The following is a 19,306-nucleotide window of genomic DNA, read 5'->3' as shown; positions in this document are numbered from 1 at the left end:
ATTTTTATTCAGATTCAACATCTGTCTGGAAGGAATGAAGAATTGAGGCTTGAGTTACGTAGTGCACAGCTCGAAATAAACAAAACAATATCGGAACTAGATGCCAGAGCTCAGAATGTAGGTTTGGGTGTTTAATATTAAATCTCTATGTAAGATCTTAATGACCTTTTGCAATTCTGTAAAACAGAGGTTTAATGAGGATTAATTCTACCAGGGTCGAATGGTGTTCAATACTGAAGCTATTGAATTGGTGGTGATCAAAATATGTCGACTTTTCCCAAAGCAGATTCGAGCCTATGGCTCTTGTATAATCTGCGGGGCTTGTATACGTGTATTGCTTTATAATAAATGATGGTCCTTTTTGTAAAAGGCTTTTAAAAAGCATTGTAGTAAGTCGTGGAATGAAACGTAGGCCATTACCACGATCTGATTGTGACCATGTTAATCACCAAGATTTTTTTTTTCATTTTCAGATTGAAAATTTGGAAAAGGAAAATGGTGCTTTACGTGAGATAAGTACGGGAAATAATTCACCATTCATTAGTTGCTACTACAAAATTATCTTCATTAGATTTTCTTCATTAAAATAGACCCTTTCTTAAAGCTCATCCTATAGTTGACTCGCTCCAATTACTGAAAGATTCGACTCACATAGCTGTTCAAATTAGAGAGTTGATTGTACGTTCAAAGTCATCATGACCCCCCAATATTTTACAAAGTAATGTTTTTTACTTTAAAGAATCTTATATATATATAGAGGGGTGAAATAAGGGTGAAAAGTTGAAACTTTTCTTCGTTTTTTCGGCCCCCTCAATTCGATTAGCATGCCTGGGGCCATGGTCATCAACATACACACGTTCTTTAATGCCAATATATCTCTAATACATTTTGACCTACTCCCCTCAATGCCAGTCTCTTTTTTTGAGTCCACGTTGTTTTCAGTCGTCTTCATCTTTATCATATAACTTAATCTTTTAATTGTAATAGTTTCTCCCTTCTCTCTATTAGGTCAAGGTATCATCAAATTGAATCCATTGCCCTTACCCGAAGGCATCAAACCAACTTCTAAAGATATAATTGCGTGCTTGAACGAGTACATCATTCAAATCTTACAGGTACTTTTTGATAAACGTCAATTGTATAACGAATTCTTTTTTATCCATGCGTTTTGATCACGAAATTCTCGTCAGAGAGTGGTTAATAAAATTGGGGAAGTCGTTGCAGTGGAACTAGATGTGACGCCACCCTGTTAAACCATTACAGATTGTCTATCGGTATTGATCACTTGACAAAAATATAACGAAACCCAACCTATTTGCTAGCGTTTCCCTAACTGGATAGATATTCAATTGACCTTGCTTTCTGTGACGTTCCTTTACAGGGTCACTATTCATAGGCGTCAATACTATTAGAGATAAAGTCTATGAAAAATTGAACCGCCCGATGGTTACATTGTGATACTATTTCAAAATTAGTGCGACGAGACCGATGTATTAAGTAATAAATAGAATAACAATGATTTTATAAAGCATAAATACACTCTTCTCGAGATGCATAAATTTATTGTTGTCCTCGTTTTCAAACAGATTTCCATGCTATAAAATTATACATTTAAACCAATTTAAATCCCCAAAAGGCAAACATTATTCTAAAACAAAAGTACTTGAAATTCAAAATGTCTCATGAGGTGTAAACAACCCAATTATCATTGTGAATATGTAATTTTATAGCAATGAAATCTGTTTGAAAACGAGGACAACAATAGATTTATGCATCTCGATAAGAGTGTATTGTATCGAAATCGAGAAAAAGGGACGAGAAAATTTCATTTTCAACCAAAACCGTGGAATACACCTTGTAAATAAAGTTTTTTTGCGTTTTTACAACTTGAAATTAACGGTTGTCGGCCAAAAAGGGAAGAAATACTTGCGTGCTCGCTTCGCTTGCGTCATTTTTTACAAACGTATTTTACTTTTAAAAGGGGCGCAAAACATCCCAGCATTCGAAAATTGCATCCCCAGCTTTGTTTGACTCACCACCACGCTACTGCGTGAGTCATATGTTTGTGATTTGATTAAACTTCAGAATCCTTCCCAATTTGTGATTCACGACTATTATGTAGTACAAATTCGTCAATAATTTTAATTCATTTTTTTACAAGGAAATATCAAACAAAGAGACGTTATGCTCAGAAATGGAATCAGCTTTGGAAGACATGCGCCGTAAATATTCCGTCGCATTGCATCAACAGGTTTGATATCCAATTTTAAGCCATGCATTTTTTTAAATGGCTACTACAGTGGCCAGGTTTACTGTGGCATATACCGTCCTTGATTTGGCAGGTCAGAGCTGTGATTTATTCCAAATCGTTTCAGTCACTCCGCCGTCCTCAAAAGTGCAAATACAAACTCGCTGTTATTTCAAGACAGTACGTTTTAGGACACCTCTGACCTGTAAAATCAAGGACCGTAAAAGTGCTGATTTTCCTTCGTCTCGATTTGGTCAAGATCTAAACAGATTAGAAGCTTTCCGTCTCCGTCGCAGAAAAACACTCATACATAAACTTGCTAATGCATAAAGGAGACGAAAGCACTAAACATAACGACTTTTTGAATGACTCATCTATTCAGAGTATTGTGTACAAAGAGCACTTAGCGGTGAAAGTGGAAAAAGAAGAAGAATCGAAGAAATACGCAGACGAAAAAGAAGAGTTGCTACTGAAGAAAAGTCAAACTGACGTTCGCTTGCAAGAATTCGACGTGAGTTGAACATGCATGGTTTTATAATTATTTAGCTTTAAAATTCAGTTAACATTACGTTCATTATCTTATCGGAGACAACCGAAAAAGCAGGAATAATTCACATTTTTTGCAATTTATAGTAACAAACGGGGCATAATTCGGGGTTTTATTTTCAGGTGTTTCCCATAGTAAAAGTGATGTAATCTCACTTAAGCATATATCAAGAATTACCGTTGCCTCCATTTAGGCTATGAAAAAAAAATAGCTTTGAAAAAGATGCGTTCAGTGAGCGAAAAAAGATTCTGTATTAATTCGATTTATATCTCCTTTTCCTTTATTTTCATAGCGCTTACTAGACAACCTCAGTACTGAGCCTGGCCAACACAAAAAAATGCTGACGGAACTGACAAGAAAAATCACAGTGTTAAAAGTGAACGAAAAATCGTTGACCAGGCGCTACACCATCCTCCAAGATGTCGAAAAGAACCTTCGAAAGCAAATCGACAAACTAAATAAAGATTTCCTAGACATGGAAGCAGCTGTCACTTCAAAATTGGGTGATCTTGAACGACATAAGGTATGGGGGAGGCTCTGTTTTTCAAGATTTTTGGTGTTAAATGAAATTCCTAACTTTTCCTTGAAACGAGCATGGAATTATAAAAATATTACAAGAATTCTTTATCCAATAGATGTTTTCAATGAGCGCGAAAAAAAGGAAATTAAGCATTTAGGTCAATAGCGGACAGCTATGTCACCTCAAAAACGGTTGGCTTTGGATAAAATCTGGTCCGCCACCTTTTTCTTGAATAATTACCCATTGAACTGGTATGGTTATTATTGGTATGGTTCCATTTTAGCAATTTGAGAATCTCCTTGCAGCTGTCTAAAATAAATCTTTGGAAAGTTTTGGCATAAATTTATTTAGGAAACCTCGACGTACAAAATCACAGCTTTACAGAAGGCTTTGGAAGACACAGTTCCGTTATCACAACTTGAAGTCACCAATCGACAATTCAATGAACTGACTGCGAAATATCGTGATTTGCTTCAAAGAGAAAATTCAATGATGGCGCACTCGTCAGCTTTTGATACCATGCAGGTAGGTTTTATCTTAATTAAGATTTTTTTCTTATCTACCGGGTATGGCAATAACAAAACCATACCAAAATTAAAACCTTGCTGTAGATCCGTCAGACTGTTAATAAAAATATTTAAAAGGCCTGCTCTATTTATGTTTAAAGAATATTATCTTAAAGTTTTATGGATGATGGTTAATTTTATAAAATATGTTAAGTATTATTACATACAGCTTTTAGGGAAACTAATTTTCACGGAACTAATATTCGCGGTTCGAGGTCAAAAAACCACTTTTTCTTAGGGAAAAAAAATAGTTATCGAAATATTAGTTCCCTTAAAAGTATTATTGGCTGCACTTGAGACAAATTCATACCACTAAAGGGGTGACAATAACAAAAAGTTTTTAAATTATCCATGAATGAGGGGATGAATGATAGGTATTTTGCAGACTGAACTTTTACAAGGTGCCAAATACTGGTTTTCTATTTGGCTTAATTTTAATAATTAATGCATTTTTATAACAATGGTGTTGAGGATAAGCGGTTGAAAAAAAACTTCTTTCTGTAATTTAAGGAATAATATGGTAAAGACTGTGAGAATAGAGGGAAAATGTCAAATTATTTATAAAGAACCTATTTTTCTTTAGTACAGTATCAAATTTTGAAATTTCATTTTCATTTAAAAAAGGAGTTTAAAAATTCATGAAAAATCTCAGTTTTTTTTAAGCTATCATTCTGTTTCTCTGATCCCTGCGCCTTAACCCTTTAGAGGCCAGGACCGTTTTCTTTTGGAATACTGACAGGCTCAAACTTTCAATTTAATATATTTCTCTTCAAAAATAAAAAAAATAAAAACCATCACGCAAAATGTGATCATCAAATGTGAATAAAGATTATTTTCTACAAACAAATTCTACTTGTAGACTGCCTATGACTTCAGTTTTACAGACTGCACTCTTACAAGGTCTGTTTATATATCTTCATTTGTAGACTAATTCAAACTTTAAAACAATCATTGCGCAGAGCTGACTAAATCGATGGAAAGGGTACCAATGGTAAAACTCCAAATAAACTCGCTGGAGGACAGACTCTAATAAAAAAACTTCAAAAAGGGCACATACTTTATGAAAGCTCTGTCTTTCCTTTTGACTGTTTTAGCGAAAGCTGTTTAAGGCCATAATTTCAATTATTTTTCTGTCGATTAAAGAAAACGCCCTCGCCCCTCACCCCTCCTAGAAAAGCCAAGTGTCCGACATTGGCACAGAAAGGGTTGATGTATTTGCAATAGTAATTTTGATCAGTACAGGCTGGTGTAAAACTGCATATGTGTTACTGTTGTCTTGTTACCATGGAGAGTTCTTTCTATTGGCTTTTGTTATTTTATTTTACTTACTTTTGTGACATTTTAATATTGGATATATATAAAAATACTGTCCTTTTTTGGTGAAACTTTGTTTTCGCCTGGCTCTTCACAATTCAAGCCTTGATGTAACAGACACAGCAGAATCATTGACAAGGAAAAAATGGGATTTTATTACTTGGGTTTGGGTTACATACCTATCTCACTCATTGGAGGAATAGCGAATGTTGTTGCTTTCTATTGTTTACTGAAATACCGTTCGAGGAACATCTTGGGGCTCCGAAACCAAGAAAGACTTTTATTAGGACTCAACATTTCAGATTTATTTCTCTGTTTCGTCACCTTACCGTCAAAAGTTGTGACATATCTCACAAAGCCTGGTTTGGTGGCAAAACCATTGAGTATCTTGTACTTAGATGCTGTATATTTCTGGTCATCATCCTTAATCATTTTACTCATTGCTGTCAATAACTACCTCAAGGTTTCCAGACCATCTACATATGACCAGATTTTATCCAAAAAACGAGTCACTATATTGGTATCTCTCATACATCTGTTTTCGATAACCAATCCATGTTTTCTTTTCATCGACCTTCACATTTCTGCGGTAACAAATATCACTATGTTTCTATTGGTCCTCATTACGTTACCTTTGTTCTACGTGTTAATTGTTCGTGAAATGAAGGCTTCGCGGCGCCGAGTGGAGAACCCCAAATCAGGATTTGGTCAGAAAAGTGTTGTTCCAACTGTTACTTCTTCTCAAGCAGCTGACTCGCAAAACAAAAATGTTAATAACACTGTTAAAATTGAAAGTGATGTATCTGAGAAAACGATCTCTAGTGAGAATGAAGGTATAGGAAAACACAACATTGACAATTCAGCAGAGACAACCTCGGATGGGAATAAATCTACAGAGGAAAAAGATGTTGAAAGTTTTCCGAAAAAAGTATCCTCTCCAGTAAGAAGAGTCATTCAAGAGAGAAAGAAAATTGGTCTATTGTCAGACATTGAAAGACGCGTCATCAAGAATATCTTACTTTTGATGGCCGTTTTCTTCGGCTGCTGCTTAGCTACAGTGATATTAGCCGTCGCATTTATTCTCTCAGGGGGTGAAAAAGAACAGTTTGGCTCAATAAAATACGGACTCTTTGTCTTGTCTTTAAGAACTATCGTCAATCCAGGAATTTATGTTTTCAAGAATCAAAATTACCGTAGCATCATGAGAAATTTGATGGCGAGTTGTTTTCGAAAGATGAGATTAATCAAGGGTTCCAAACAATCAGTTGTTACCAACAAAAGTTAAGCCAATGATAGTGATCACTAGAGGGTTGCTATGTCTGCCAGAAATATCTGGAAGTATGGTATCGACATACCTGTTTGGAAAAAGTATGGAATTTTAAGGAAATAATCCTGTCTACTAAAATCTGGAAAAATGTGGGTTTTGAGGCATAAAGTCTGAAATTTTCAACTTAGCAAACCTGTGGCAACCCTGCACTAGTACTTTCATTTTAGTACGGACTGAAATCTAAGGTGAAAAACATGTTATACCAGTAGATACCCCTTATTAAAACCACATACCCCTTAAAACCTAAAAAGTTTGATTTTGGGCTCTCTTAGCCACCAAGCTTGATTTAATTTTGTATAATTTACCGTTTTACAACCTCTTATAAATGTATTTCATAAAATACCCAATTTCGAGAATTTCAATCATCGCAAAGTGTCGTAAAATTCGTTATTAAGTTATAAGTTATTCAAAATTTTATCAAACATCCCTTTAACAACCCAAGTTTTTCGGACCTAGAGATTAAAGAATTGAATTTAAGGTCATAAAACCTTTAGGTACCTATACTTATGGTAGGTATGAAAGAATCATTTTCTTCTTCATGGTTAGACCCCAAAGAAAACGTTCGGCTCTCAAAGTTCTATTTTAAAGCTCACTATGGTATAAAATCTAAAAATCGACTTTCTCAAAACAGCCATATTGCATACCATCAATTTGATGGAGATTTAGAAAAACATTAGTACCATAAGTAAAAAATGAAGTCAAGTTTTGATCCTTCAAAGCTGTTCAAAGCTGTTTTTGACTAAAAACTGGCGCAATTGAATAATGGGTATGGAATCCTAAAAAATACAAATATTGTTTTTGGAAATGGATTTTATTGCTAAAATCCATTCCCAAAACAATATTTGTATTTTTTAGGATTCCATACCCATTATTCAATTGCGCCTGATTTTAGCAAGTCTTTGATCAATTGAATCACGGCTCAGAACCTGAATTGCAATTTAACAGTTTCAGTAAGTTGTGAGTAAGGGGTCAATGTTTGTAGATTTTAGGTGTAATAGTTTAGGTTTTAAGTTGTATTTTGATTTTAACGTACAGTTTTGAAAATATTTAGGTACCAATGATCTAACTGTAACATAAGTAACTTTGCAGTGAATCACTGTTCAAAATTTGAAACCAAAAGGACTATTTATAAAAATTTATTCGAGAAAAACTATTTTTTGTAGGTTTTAAGGGGGGGGGGGGGGGTAAGGGTAAATAGCTAAAGGGGCATTTTTTCACTTTCTCGTGAAAAACTGAAAACTGGTTTCTACAAAACATCACTGCTAGGGAAGAAAACCATAGAGAGTGTACTTTCAACACAAAAAAAGTTTCATCCTCAAAAATTTCACGCAAAAATTTCACGTAAATTTTCAGATAGAGGATATACCTTTTGTAGGTTTTAAGGGGTATTCACTGGTAAGCCTAAATAATGAAATAATGACAATAATTTGACATGTTAGCTGGTAATTGGATAATTCCAGGACTTTTAGACAGTTCTAGGCTTGTCTACATCCTAGATGCCATTTCATAAATAAGTAATGCGTATTACAAAAATTTAAAGTATAATAGATAATAACGAAGAGACATAACAGACATAATGTAAAATCAACAACACGCCTAAGTGTTATTAATTTTATTAATTAACTTAATTTCTTTCATTAAAAAAAATCTCCACAAAGTAAAGAAATGATCACTACCTGGTTAAGTAGACCCTAAGACTACACTTTTTTTTATAAGAACAAACTATATAAGAACGTAAGGCTTCGATGGCCAAAATGTTAAGAACAAGTTAAGAACATTTTAAGGCTTTGCGGACTCAAAAACACCCGATTTCATAGGGAAATAGACAAAAATACTCAAAAAATGGCGAAAATAAAAACATGTTAAGAATATTTTTAGTCTTCAAACTCAAAAGCTTAAGAACATCCGAAGGCTTCAAAAATTTTGGATGTTCTCATAAAAAAAACGTGTGCTAAAGATTGTGCACTTATTGTATGATTTTAAATATTTTTCATTTACAATTGCTATTGTGATTAAAGTATGATACTACTTCTTAATTTGAAGCTGGACATTTTTACAAAATGACGTTTGTAATTTTTTTTTTCGACGATTGCTTGACAAAGCAAGAAATATTGATTATTGGAAAAATAGTTTCTCCTTTTGTTTACAAAAGCTAGCAGGGTATTTTCCAAGCACTTTTCCTTACCACCGTTTTGTCTGAAAAATTGAGTTTCAAGGTAGTGGTATAATATCCACCCACCATGGTTGGGTGGCGAAGGAAATGTCTGCCCTCTTTTATAATGTCCAAAATAGTTATTTTCATGTATCTTAAAAGCCTAAAAATTCTAACTTGATTTTGAAAAACAACCTTGCTAAATTGTTAGACTCATTGCAATAAAACGAGTTGATATTTCAGAGTTTTGGTATCGCCATTTCTCCATCTTAGAAAATTGATTAAAATTGAGTTTTTACCACCGAATAACGGTGGTAAAAAAGCGCTTGAAAAATACTCTGAAGCTAGGGGTTCTCGTGTTACACTTCCCATGTATTTGTTTATTCTTTCCATCCTTTATACTGTTTTTAAAAGGCGTGGTTCTAAATTTGTAAGGCGTTAACAAGCGACTGGAGTTGTTTAAAATCTGTGTAAAACAATGATGTAAGTGTTATTATGGTGATATCATAACTGTTCTGGGATAATATGAAAATGCCAAAAAATAATTAGAAAAGCCAAGCCTTAATAAAAAGTTACTTGTCATTAAAGAAAAAGAATATACTTTATAACCAAAAGGTTTTTTTTTGTTCGCTCTTCTTAAATGAATGTCATCTGAAGTAATGTTTGTTCCTTTGTCATCACTGCTTGCTACTGCTTGAACCTTGTTCTCTTAAGTTGTTTTCTTCGGCAGCAATAATCGATTTGTTTTTCTTCTTCTTGACAGAAGATTCTTCTTCTTCATCTACTTTGACATTTTTTCGCTTCATTTCACAGTTTTCTAATGATGATATCATTTTCCTTTCATCAAATACACCTAAATATCTTACTAAACAATTTGGAAGGTATTCTGTTAGTTGTTTGTCACTGTAAAATCGTAGACAAGCTAAACGAGCTTGATGCTTTAAACTGTAGTCAGGAAACAATGGGATCTTTGCTACTTCGAATGGGAAATCCCTCTCCCATAAGATAATTTCATACATATTCCAGTTGAAATGAACACAATCGAAATCTTTTTTATACGATTAATGTAAGTTAAGACACATTTACCAGTTTGGGGGTCAATCAGTTGAAATTGATGATTATTTCCGCGGTCGTATATGTCATCAACTTTCAGTAAATAACATTTGTCAAACGCTTTAATAATCCCAAAAATATGGAATTTAACTCCGTCTCGAGTTTTCTTTATTTCTACAGTATTTATGATACTTATTTGATTTTTGACATCGATAATGTTGAAGAATTTTAGGATATTACTTGGATTTGCAATATCCTCTGTCTTGTCTATGTAGAAAACGGAATCCTTAAACTGACAATAACCCGACTCCATGTTTTTGCACTTGGAAATCAGACTCCCGTTAAAATCATAAGCCACTAGGACTTTTTCATGATACATTTTTATGTAAAGGATGTCTGACTTCAAGTCTAGGTAAAAATGATAACCACCTGGACTTTGTTTTAAAGGCAGGCCTAGATCAATTTTACTGATTCTTTTGAAATGGGACACTGTTTTTTGATTGAAATGTAGTATATCAACACAATAGTATGACTGGTTCCCATCTCCATACACGACCAGTAATGAAAGAAAATTACCATAGATACTATCTTGGTGAAAATTACAGGTTACAATACTGTATCTTGAATTGCCGACCACCGGATAGGACAGTTCAATTGAAGTATCTTGTATCTCTTCATAAAATCTCTCAATAACTTTGTGTGGTTCATCAAAAAGATAACTTAAATAGCCACTGTGGACTGAGGTGGTTTTTGAACCTTTCTTTTCAAACAAAAACCAACGACTTGTTTCAAAATGATACTTTATCATGGATCGGTGGTACAACCTCATAACGAGGCTTCTTTCGTCTTGAGTTTTCAATTTGATAACTTTCCATTTCACTTTTTTCGAATGTTTACTGTAACGGTGGACAAATAGATTCGCATTGAATTCCTCCAAACCCTCTTCATCGGTATCAAACATTGTGTAGTATTTGCCAGAACTGTGGAACCCTGGTTCAGAACTGTGGTAAGCTCGTTCTAGTTCTTTGTTTAATAAACCATCATCTGATTCCAGTCTCCTTTTGATTTTAACTGGAACTAAATCCTGACGATGTTGCGAATGTTTTTTCTTCTTTGTTGAGGATTTTGTTTGATGTGTCATTCTCCTGATTTTCACTTTCTTTCGATACCTTGTTACCAACTGCTCATCTGTTGATATTAGTCCTTTTACCTGAGTAAAAAAAAAATTGTTCGTTTTCATAAGAGAACAAAACGAGGCTCGAACAAGCACGAGGAACACAAATTTGTTAAGAAAATTTCGAGTCATGGAGTAAGGTTTGTAAGAAATTTTTAAATGAAAGCACCACGAAACATTCGAGTTTCGAGTTGGACTCAGCTGTAGTTTATACAACCCGAGGATTTGATTTCCATGTTGTTGTTAAGTATGTTGTTTGAAAAAATGACGAACAGAGGTATATTAAGAATAACTTCAGAACAAAATATTTCTACCTAGCTACCTGACTTCCTAACTGAATACAAATCTCAGATTTTGAGAAAATATACCCCCTTGATGTCTCAATCTCAAAACACTACAACAAGTGAACTTCGTCATTTAATATAACATAGTGTTATCAGTATTGGAAAATTACACGAATTCTGGAAGAAAAACAATTCTACTGATTAATTAGTGAAACGTTGACGATCAAGCTATTACCAAAAGGAAGTAATTAGCAATAACGAGGAATTATGCCAAAATCTTATTAGTATTAGTAATCGTTTGACTTCTCTGGCAATTTGGGAAAAATAGCCCAAGGGTCTCTTTTTCGAAATTGCAAGAGAAAGTTATGTTATTCCGGATTAATCGTATACTCAGTTTCTTACTGAACCTTTGAATAAATTCAAAGCATTTTGAAAGTATTCGAAGATTCTTAAAAAAATTCGAATCTGTGTTAAGAGCCTATTTATACTGCGAAAAATGTGGGCCGATTTCAAATAATTGGGCAATAAGTGATTAATCGGCCCACTAAAGACTAGAGCAAGCAAACCGGTCCAATATATAACCTAACTTGATCCATTTTTCAAATGTTGGATGAAATATTAGACCAGTTTGTGCCAATGTCCAGGTATCTAGATTTTATCGAGAAGAATGCTAAGAACAGAAAATAGCAACATTACAACAATGTTATCAAGCGACCGTATTGCAGTGGTGCGCAAGGTTGTGGGTTCAACCGCCAGCTGGGTTATACCAAAGATTTCAAAAATGCCTCTCTGCTTGATGTTCAGCAATTAAGAGAAGGATCAAGGGTAAATGGAGCAATCCAGGGAGAAAGAGTGGCGCCCTTCCCTACCTTCAGGTAGATAGCTATCGAAAGAGAAGCCTTCGGGTCGCCTCCGACTGCGGACTCCGACTTACTTATCAACCCCCCGGGGGGGGGGGCACTCGATTCTTAAACGACCGTACGTGCGGCCTAAAGTTAGGTCTTCGAAATCGGACCCTTACAGTGCAGAGAAAAGTTAGCCAATTGATCGACCCTAACGGTGCGCTTTTTCAAAGTTTTTGACCATTTCAAGGCGGAGTTTGGTCAGATTTTACAAATTTTATACCCATAAAGTACACTTTTTCTCATCTTAGCTCATTTTGACCCTTACAGTGCACTTTGGGAAGCTTGGAAAAAGGACCCTTAAGGGCTGAACGTACGGTTGGTCGTTCGTTTACCTTGAGTGCCCTTCCTCCGGGTATTACCCGTGTTCTTTTAAAGTTTACATTCTTATAAACTTACTTCACATGAAGCTGTCTGTTTTATTTATTCTAAACCATTCGTTTCCTCGTGCCAAAACCTCTTATAAAAGATTGCGTAAGTCCAAGAATCACAAAAACAACAAAATTCCCATCAAAAATATGGGTGTTGGTATACACTTTACTAAAAAAACAAATGAAAAAAAAACAACAGAAAATAAAAACGTTTAGTAACATGTAATATGATATTTTTGTTTTTAAGGTACGAACGAACGAAATACTTACATGACTTGTTTTTGTGGTGACGCTTTCCCTTGTTTACTCTGATAGTAAATGCTGCCAAAACAAACCAATCCTTGATTGAGTGACCTAGATCGTGTTTTCTCTTTGCTTTTTAGGAAAATATCAATCCCTCTCTTTTTTAAGTGTCCTTTTTTTTTCCAAATATGTCTTTTGACTGGTCATTGAGGCCTCTTTTGTTATTTGTTTTTGGAATTCTTAGAATATAGTCTGTGTCGGTTTTGAAAGTGAAAGTGAAAGTCGGATAACTGTCGTGAAAAATGAGCAGTCTATTTGGTCAATAAATGATACGCCCTTCGAACATCAAAGACACGCCCTTTTGCCGATCATCTAAAACATGCCCTTCTACAATCTTCGTAGTCTGCCCCCTTTTTTATCATTAAGGTACATTGTTAAATTTTCCGGTAAAATATTGTTAGGCTTGAGAGTTTGATAACAGTTTTAATATGATTAGCAATGTGACCCTCGAATTCTTTGTATCCTGTTCTTATTTATTGGTGAAATCGGTATTTTGGGCTCGGTATCTAACATTTCATGCCAATTAATTTGCTTTAAAGTTCAGTCAGTCTAAACTTGGGGTCGTTGGTTCCTTGGTTTTGGTTCTTATTTAGTGTTTATGGGTCTCCTTTGTTCTTATAAAATTGTTCTAAGGTGAAGAGAACTGTTCACCATAATAGGCCGATTCCCAAAAAAATGAATTGATTTTTTGGCCTCGTTTTTTGGGGTTGTTATATGATCATTGTATGACGTTAAAGTGAAAATGGATACTGTACATACATTCAAGTATGTATTGCGAAATTTGTGTCAGTGTTTTGTTTTTGTTTCGGACTACTTGTACTTCATATTATCTTGTAAACCATTAAAGTACTTTGATTATATCTCAAGTATAGAGACCGACCATTTTCTTACTGGTTCGGTTAGGACTAAAGATTCAAACCACTTGGACATAAAAGACCAGAATTATTGACCTGGAAAATACTTTTTCTTCATACCCTCACATCCAGTCCTAGTCCAATTTACTGTATACGTTTTTATTATGGCATCTGATTGGCGTCCATGAAAGGGGGGTTGGAAAACGTCATTATTCCCGGTGGAAAGGGGTGACTTTGATTAAAACGGCAATAGCAAATCTTTAAAATTATGATACATAAATTTAGCTTGTTTAATATTGTAAGTTGGAAAAATGACCCAAAAATGTCTTGACTAGTTATGGCCGACACTGGTTTATTCACAACAAAATCATTTCTTCTGTCAGTCATTTCTTGTTGTTTTCCTGTTGTTGTTTTGCTCTCAAAGTATGTGAAAAGTTCCGGCACGCAAAATATCGATACCCTTAGTAACCAACCTTAGGCTTATATCTAATTGTCAAATTCTGTATTCTCCTATTAAAAAAACGACGCGTCAAAATCTCAAAACTCATCATTGTGAAGGTAGAGAATTTTGGCAAGCCATAGACGTAAACAACATTCCGTGCCATGTCTCGTTCTACTTGTTGTTATAAGAAATTAAGTCAAATATTTTTTCTTTTCAATCAAAATTTTTGAAAGACCTGTCAAAGAGGAAGATGAAGTGAATTAGGTGTTGACTTTCGTGCTTGACAAATTGAATACATTGTACCACCCATGAAATGCCAAGATTGATTGGGAATTTTTCCTCGTGCCTTTCCTGCGACCTCAATCGGAACTATGGTTGAGTAGTCTAAAGCGTCAGAGCCACAAATGAAGCTCCTTGATTCATAATACTGGTCCCCTTCTCCTTCCAATGGTCCGTCCAGTTTATTACTAACTGAGCTTACTGGTTTTGATCCTTTTGAAAACAATAGCTAAGAGTAAACTTGAGCCTCAAACCTCTCTTGTATTCGCTGAAATTTATATTTTTTAATAAAAATTTGCCGATTCCCTCTCGTGTCTTGACGGCTTTTTTTATCTATCCTAGCAAATTTATCGGTAACAGAAAATTAATGTTTGTACACGCAAATTGACAGGTCAGAGAAAATTTTGCGGTCGGCTTTTCTCTTGAGGAAGCAAATTTTTTGCTGTTCTTTCATTGATTCAAAAACTTTGTTGGCGGGACCTTACAAACGGCAAGAAAACTTACGCAATACGGTTATTATTCTATTTCTTAAGTAATTTGGTTTTGGACACACACACGTTCAAAAAACATAAAGAGTGGCCAAATTTTGAAGCTACTTCTTGACTAGTCTTTCTAAAACATTATATCTTTATTATTACTGCTTCAAGAAGTCAATTCTAATCTATAAAATATAGGATTAATAACACTATTGTAGAGTTTTTAGCTGAACTATGAATTCAAGAATAATTTTCCAAAGTCGATTCGTTCTAAACCGCGTTGCTTTTTGCCTGGAACTAAAGCGGATGCGACTGAGTTTAATTCAGTGTATTTGAGTGACGGCATATTTTTTACTTCAGCCAATCAGTACGCTCAAAATCACATTTAGTATTATTATAATTCTCTAATTTAATGCGGGTTAATTATCTTTACAAGTTCTGGTTGATTCATTTCCTCTAAATATTAGTGCGGGTACCTTCTCTAATTCATATGAAAGATCCATTTTTCCTCTAATTATAAACTATCAAATCAAATTAAGAACTTTTTCTTGGGCCATTCCAGGAAATTGTCAACCACGATTGTATATGACCGATTAATCTTCCTACTAGTAACCTATTAGTAACCGACAGTGATTACTCTAAGGTTCCTAATAATCCGAACCGCAATATTTTCAAATATTTGCAATTTTTTTTTGGTCCAATCTGTTCCCAAATTTTGCACTTACAATCTCCATTTTGTTTTTACCTTGTTCTGATTTCAAGATTGAGATATTTGAGGCTTTATAGACTAGTCTGTCATGGTTTGCGAGTAATTCAGACATAGTAGCAATTAACCAAAAAATAATGAAAGGGGAAAAGTAGTATACAAACTGATATTATCCCGTAACAATTATCATATTTATTACACCAATAATACCGCATTACACGGATCATAAACGACTCCAGTCTAGCTTTATATTTGGTAAGATTAACTTGCTTTGGATTTAGTGATTCCAGTATCACGGTGTTCTTATTTTTTAGCACATTTCAAAAATGTTCTTATATTAAAAAGAGCGCATGCATGTCTTTAAGTTACGAAATCTTAATAACAGTAACATGCTTGCGGAAAACTAAAGTAGGTGTTTTTCCTTAAACCTTGCCAAAAGGTCCACTTGGAAATTTGATGTTAGTTTTCTTTTGTAGTTTTGTGGTTTGGAAAAGGCTCGGTGTCTCATATAATTGGACGATATAAGATGTCATAATTAGTTCGTGTCATACTATAAGTGTTCAGTCTCGGATGTTCATAATTTTATGAATTTTTTAGGCCCGATCACACTTCAAAAAATACGAAGCCTTTTTTCCAGCGTTTGTCAATATAAATCCACCTGTCACTATAAGGAAATGACTACACGCTTTTCTTTTTATAAGAATACACTTTATAAGAATGCCCATGATTAAAATGGCCAAAAAATTAAGAATATGCTAAGAATATCACCATCATGGAATTTGGCATCTAAACCTAAGAGTCCCATTTTTAGAGCATGTTTAATTATAAATTGTCATTTACCACCAAGTAAGGCTCACTCCTTTCACAAAAATGCCATTTTATGCTTGAGACATATGTACTAAATGTTAAATCTATCTGAATTAGGACCCTAACCTAAGAATGCTGTCAGAATATTTTAGGATAATTTTCCCAAAAAAGTAAAGAATGTCCATGATATGGAATGGATTTACACCATTCTTATAAAAAAAAGCGTGTAACATGCGTGCGGAAAACTAAAGTAGGCGTTTTTCCTTAAACGTTGCCAAAAGGTCCACTTGGAAATTCGATGTCAGTTTTTTTTGTAGTTTTGTGGTTTGGAAAAGGCTCAGTGTCTCATATAATCGAACGAGATAATAAGATTTCATAATGTCACACTATAAGTGTTCAGTCTTGGATGTTCATGATTTTACGAAATTTTTAGGCCCGATCACACTTCAAAAAATACGAAGCCTTTTTTTCAGCGTCAATATAAATCCTGTAACCATAAGGAAATGACTAATCGGTCTGTTTTTGTGAGTATAACTTTAGTTTTCTCTTTTTGATACTATAATGTATATGACTTTTTAAAAATATAATGAGTATAATAAGCTACAAGAATTTTACAAGGAGGGGACTATCATACATATGAAAGAATACCTATTAAAAATAATCATTATTATAATATTTTATAAAATATATATTTGTAATAATACTTGTTTCTATATAAATGCAAGAAAAATGATATGATTTATATTATATTCAATCTTTATGAAAAATACAATCTTTATAACATAATATGATAATAAGCTTCATCATGAATTTTATTCGATCAGTACAAGTATTTAGGTCTTTGGTTTGGCCACAGAAATCATATCTGTATCTGATTAGCTATTGTTACTTGCAAATTTTTCATTTTTCAACAAGTATAATCTAATGTTTACTGTATAACGTTAGATTCTGTTGCTTTCCGAAAAATATACATTTAAAACAAGGATTGGAAACTACATGACAGTCGGAGCAATTATCGCTAAAACATGTTTCATCGAGTCAATTAAATTGAAGTCGTTGAAGTTGGCAATATAAATGTTCAAAAAGAGGAAAAAACGTACTTAAAAGCCATCAAGTTGTAAAAAAGTGGAAGCCAAATGTCTCCTTTTTATAGTGAGTGAAGTAATAAAAAACGTGAGGCGTAAACTTTCAGCTTAAGCACTTTTCGACGAAATTTTGCCACTCCCCTATTATACCCCAATCTTGGTCAGACTCGAACAGGGCGGAAGGAGTTGTTAACCTAAGTACGGCATTTTATAATACACCTAACAAATATTAAAGTTCTTATAAAACGAGAACCTCATATACAATAATAAATTTCGATTTATCTAGATCCTTGTTTTACCAATGTGCTGTGGGCCATTGGTGAGACACTTAGGTCCGTATCTACCGTGGCTGAACGTACGCGACGTCCCCTGTCTTCAACGAACGTTTGCAAAGACGTTGCATCCATTTTTGAGATCTTACTCATACGGTTACATCGAGAGATAGCTTCTTCCGCCTCGCCTATAAAGCTACTGTTCGCTCTTGATCGTACGGAGAGTATTGTGGAAGTGCGTTGGCTAGCCGATCGGCTTCGAACTTCACTGTCTCTTATACTCAAGCCACGCATCCTTCTAGTGGACTTTTTGAAATCTTTCTTGAAACGTGTATCAAAGAAGCAATAAATCATAGGGTTGATAGCTACTCGAGACCAGTAGAAAAATTGTACTGTCCTTAAATAATATCGTGTATTTGATTCCAAGTCCTTTTCCAACTGGGGGTCCACATCCCAGACGAAATACAATATCTTGTTTGGGCTGACAGTGCAGAAGAAGACTGCTATAATACCAGTTAGAACTCTCATAATGCGTTGGTTCTGTCGTTGCTGGTGAGCTGACATGTTGTCCGGTGTGAGTTCTTTATATTTCAATCGACAGATAATCAAGGTGTGCATGATAGTAATTCCCAGTAATGGAATGAAAAAAGAAACAGCCAAAAATGAGAATCCATACAAACGCTTATAAGTGGGATCGTTTTCATCCCAAACCTCATTACAATATATTATATTGTCATATTGTTTCACACGTAACATGATGATATTGGGTAGTACGGATACAAGACTTATGAGCCAGACAATGGCGAATGCTTTCTTTACGTCTGTTCCGCCCCATTGACGGGCGTGTGGGAACCAAACGCCTCTGAATCGTTCAATGGTTATAATCAAAATCGTCCCTGTCGAAACATTGGTCAGGAGAGATATTGTTGGATAGATGATTTGACATGTTGCATCTGGATAGGTCCAATAATGACTTTTCAATTCTAACGGCACGTAAGGCAATAACACAATTGAACATAGAAAATCACAGGCTGCCAAATGTAGCATTAGATGTTTATATGTAGAATATTGTCTTGTTTTGGCCATGACTATAACCGTTATTACCAAAGCATTAATGAGAATACCAAGGCCGGCGAAGACAGCTGTGGAAATACCAATCTCTGTACCCAGAGGTATTTCTGGATAATTATTTGAGCTGACATTGGTGATACCTGATGTTGGAACAAGTAAACGATTGTTATTCAATCCACTACTACTATCTGTTTTGTTGTATTTCTCACCAAAGACAATAGGGATTGGATGTAGTGTTGTTTTGATGAGATTGATAATGTTGTCTTGTACCATTCTTCTTCATTGAATATTATATTTGTTTATTTGTTTTCCTCTTGTTTGTTTATAATGTTGAATTACTACCTGAAAATATATAGAGAAATTTTCATTTGAAAGCCTCTCTTAGATTATTACCAATTTTGTTTTCTAGTTTGTTTAAAGTGAATAAATACCTGGAAATATATCCAGAAACTACTCGTTTTCATACGAAAAACTTTCAAAGAAACCGGCACACAACATCTAAACAATGTCTTGCTCAACATCGTTAATGTTGTAAGGAGGTAGTATTCAGGTA

At 34.4% G+C, this 19,306-nt stretch overlaps 2 protein-coding genes across 2 annotated transcripts in view; one reads left to right on the top strand and one right to left on the bottom strand.

Annotated features, from left to right (window-relative positions):
- LOC136815670 (centrosomal protein of 290 kDa-like) overlaps positions 1–19,306 on the top strand; it is an 82,663-nt gene that overhangs the window by 10,692 nt on the left and 52,665 nt on the right. The window contains exons 23-29 of the mRNA XM_067072116.1: positions 13–117; positions 474–516; positions 1,009–1,115; positions 2,162–2,251; positions 2,631–2,759; positions 3,088–3,318; positions 3,667–3,840. Coding sequence (XP_066928217.1) covers positions 13–117; positions 474–516; positions 1,009–1,115; positions 2,162–2,251; positions 2,631–2,759; positions 3,088–3,318; positions 3,667–3,840 — 879 coding nt within the window. The remainder of the gene's footprint in view (positions 1–12; positions 118–473; positions 517–1,008; positions 1,116–2,161; positions 2,252–2,630; positions 2,760–3,087; positions 3,319–3,666; positions 3,841–19,306) is intronic.
- LOC136815680 (allatostatin-A receptor-like) lies at positions 17,594–19,091 on the bottom strand. The gene has a single exon (XM_067072127.1). It carries the CDS (start codon positions 19,024–19,026, stop codon positions 17,689–17,691), a length of 1,338 nt encoding a protein of 445 aa, XP_066928228.1. The 5' UTR covers positions 19,027–19,091; the 3' UTR covers positions 17,594–17,688.

The sequence above is a fragment of the Clytia hemisphaerica genome, unplaced genomic scaffold, assembly GCF_902728285.1.
Source record: "Clytia hemisphaerica strain Z4C2 unplaced genomic scaffold, Clytia hemisphaerica genome assembly, whole genome shotgun sequence".
In the NCBI taxonomy this organism is placed as follows: Eukaryota; Metazoa; Cnidaria; class Hydrozoa; order Leptothecata; family Clytiidae; genus Clytia; species Clytia hemisphaerica.
The sequence above is the reverse complement of the archived record's forward strand: the minus strand, read 5'-3'. Positions and strand labels throughout refer to the sequence as shown.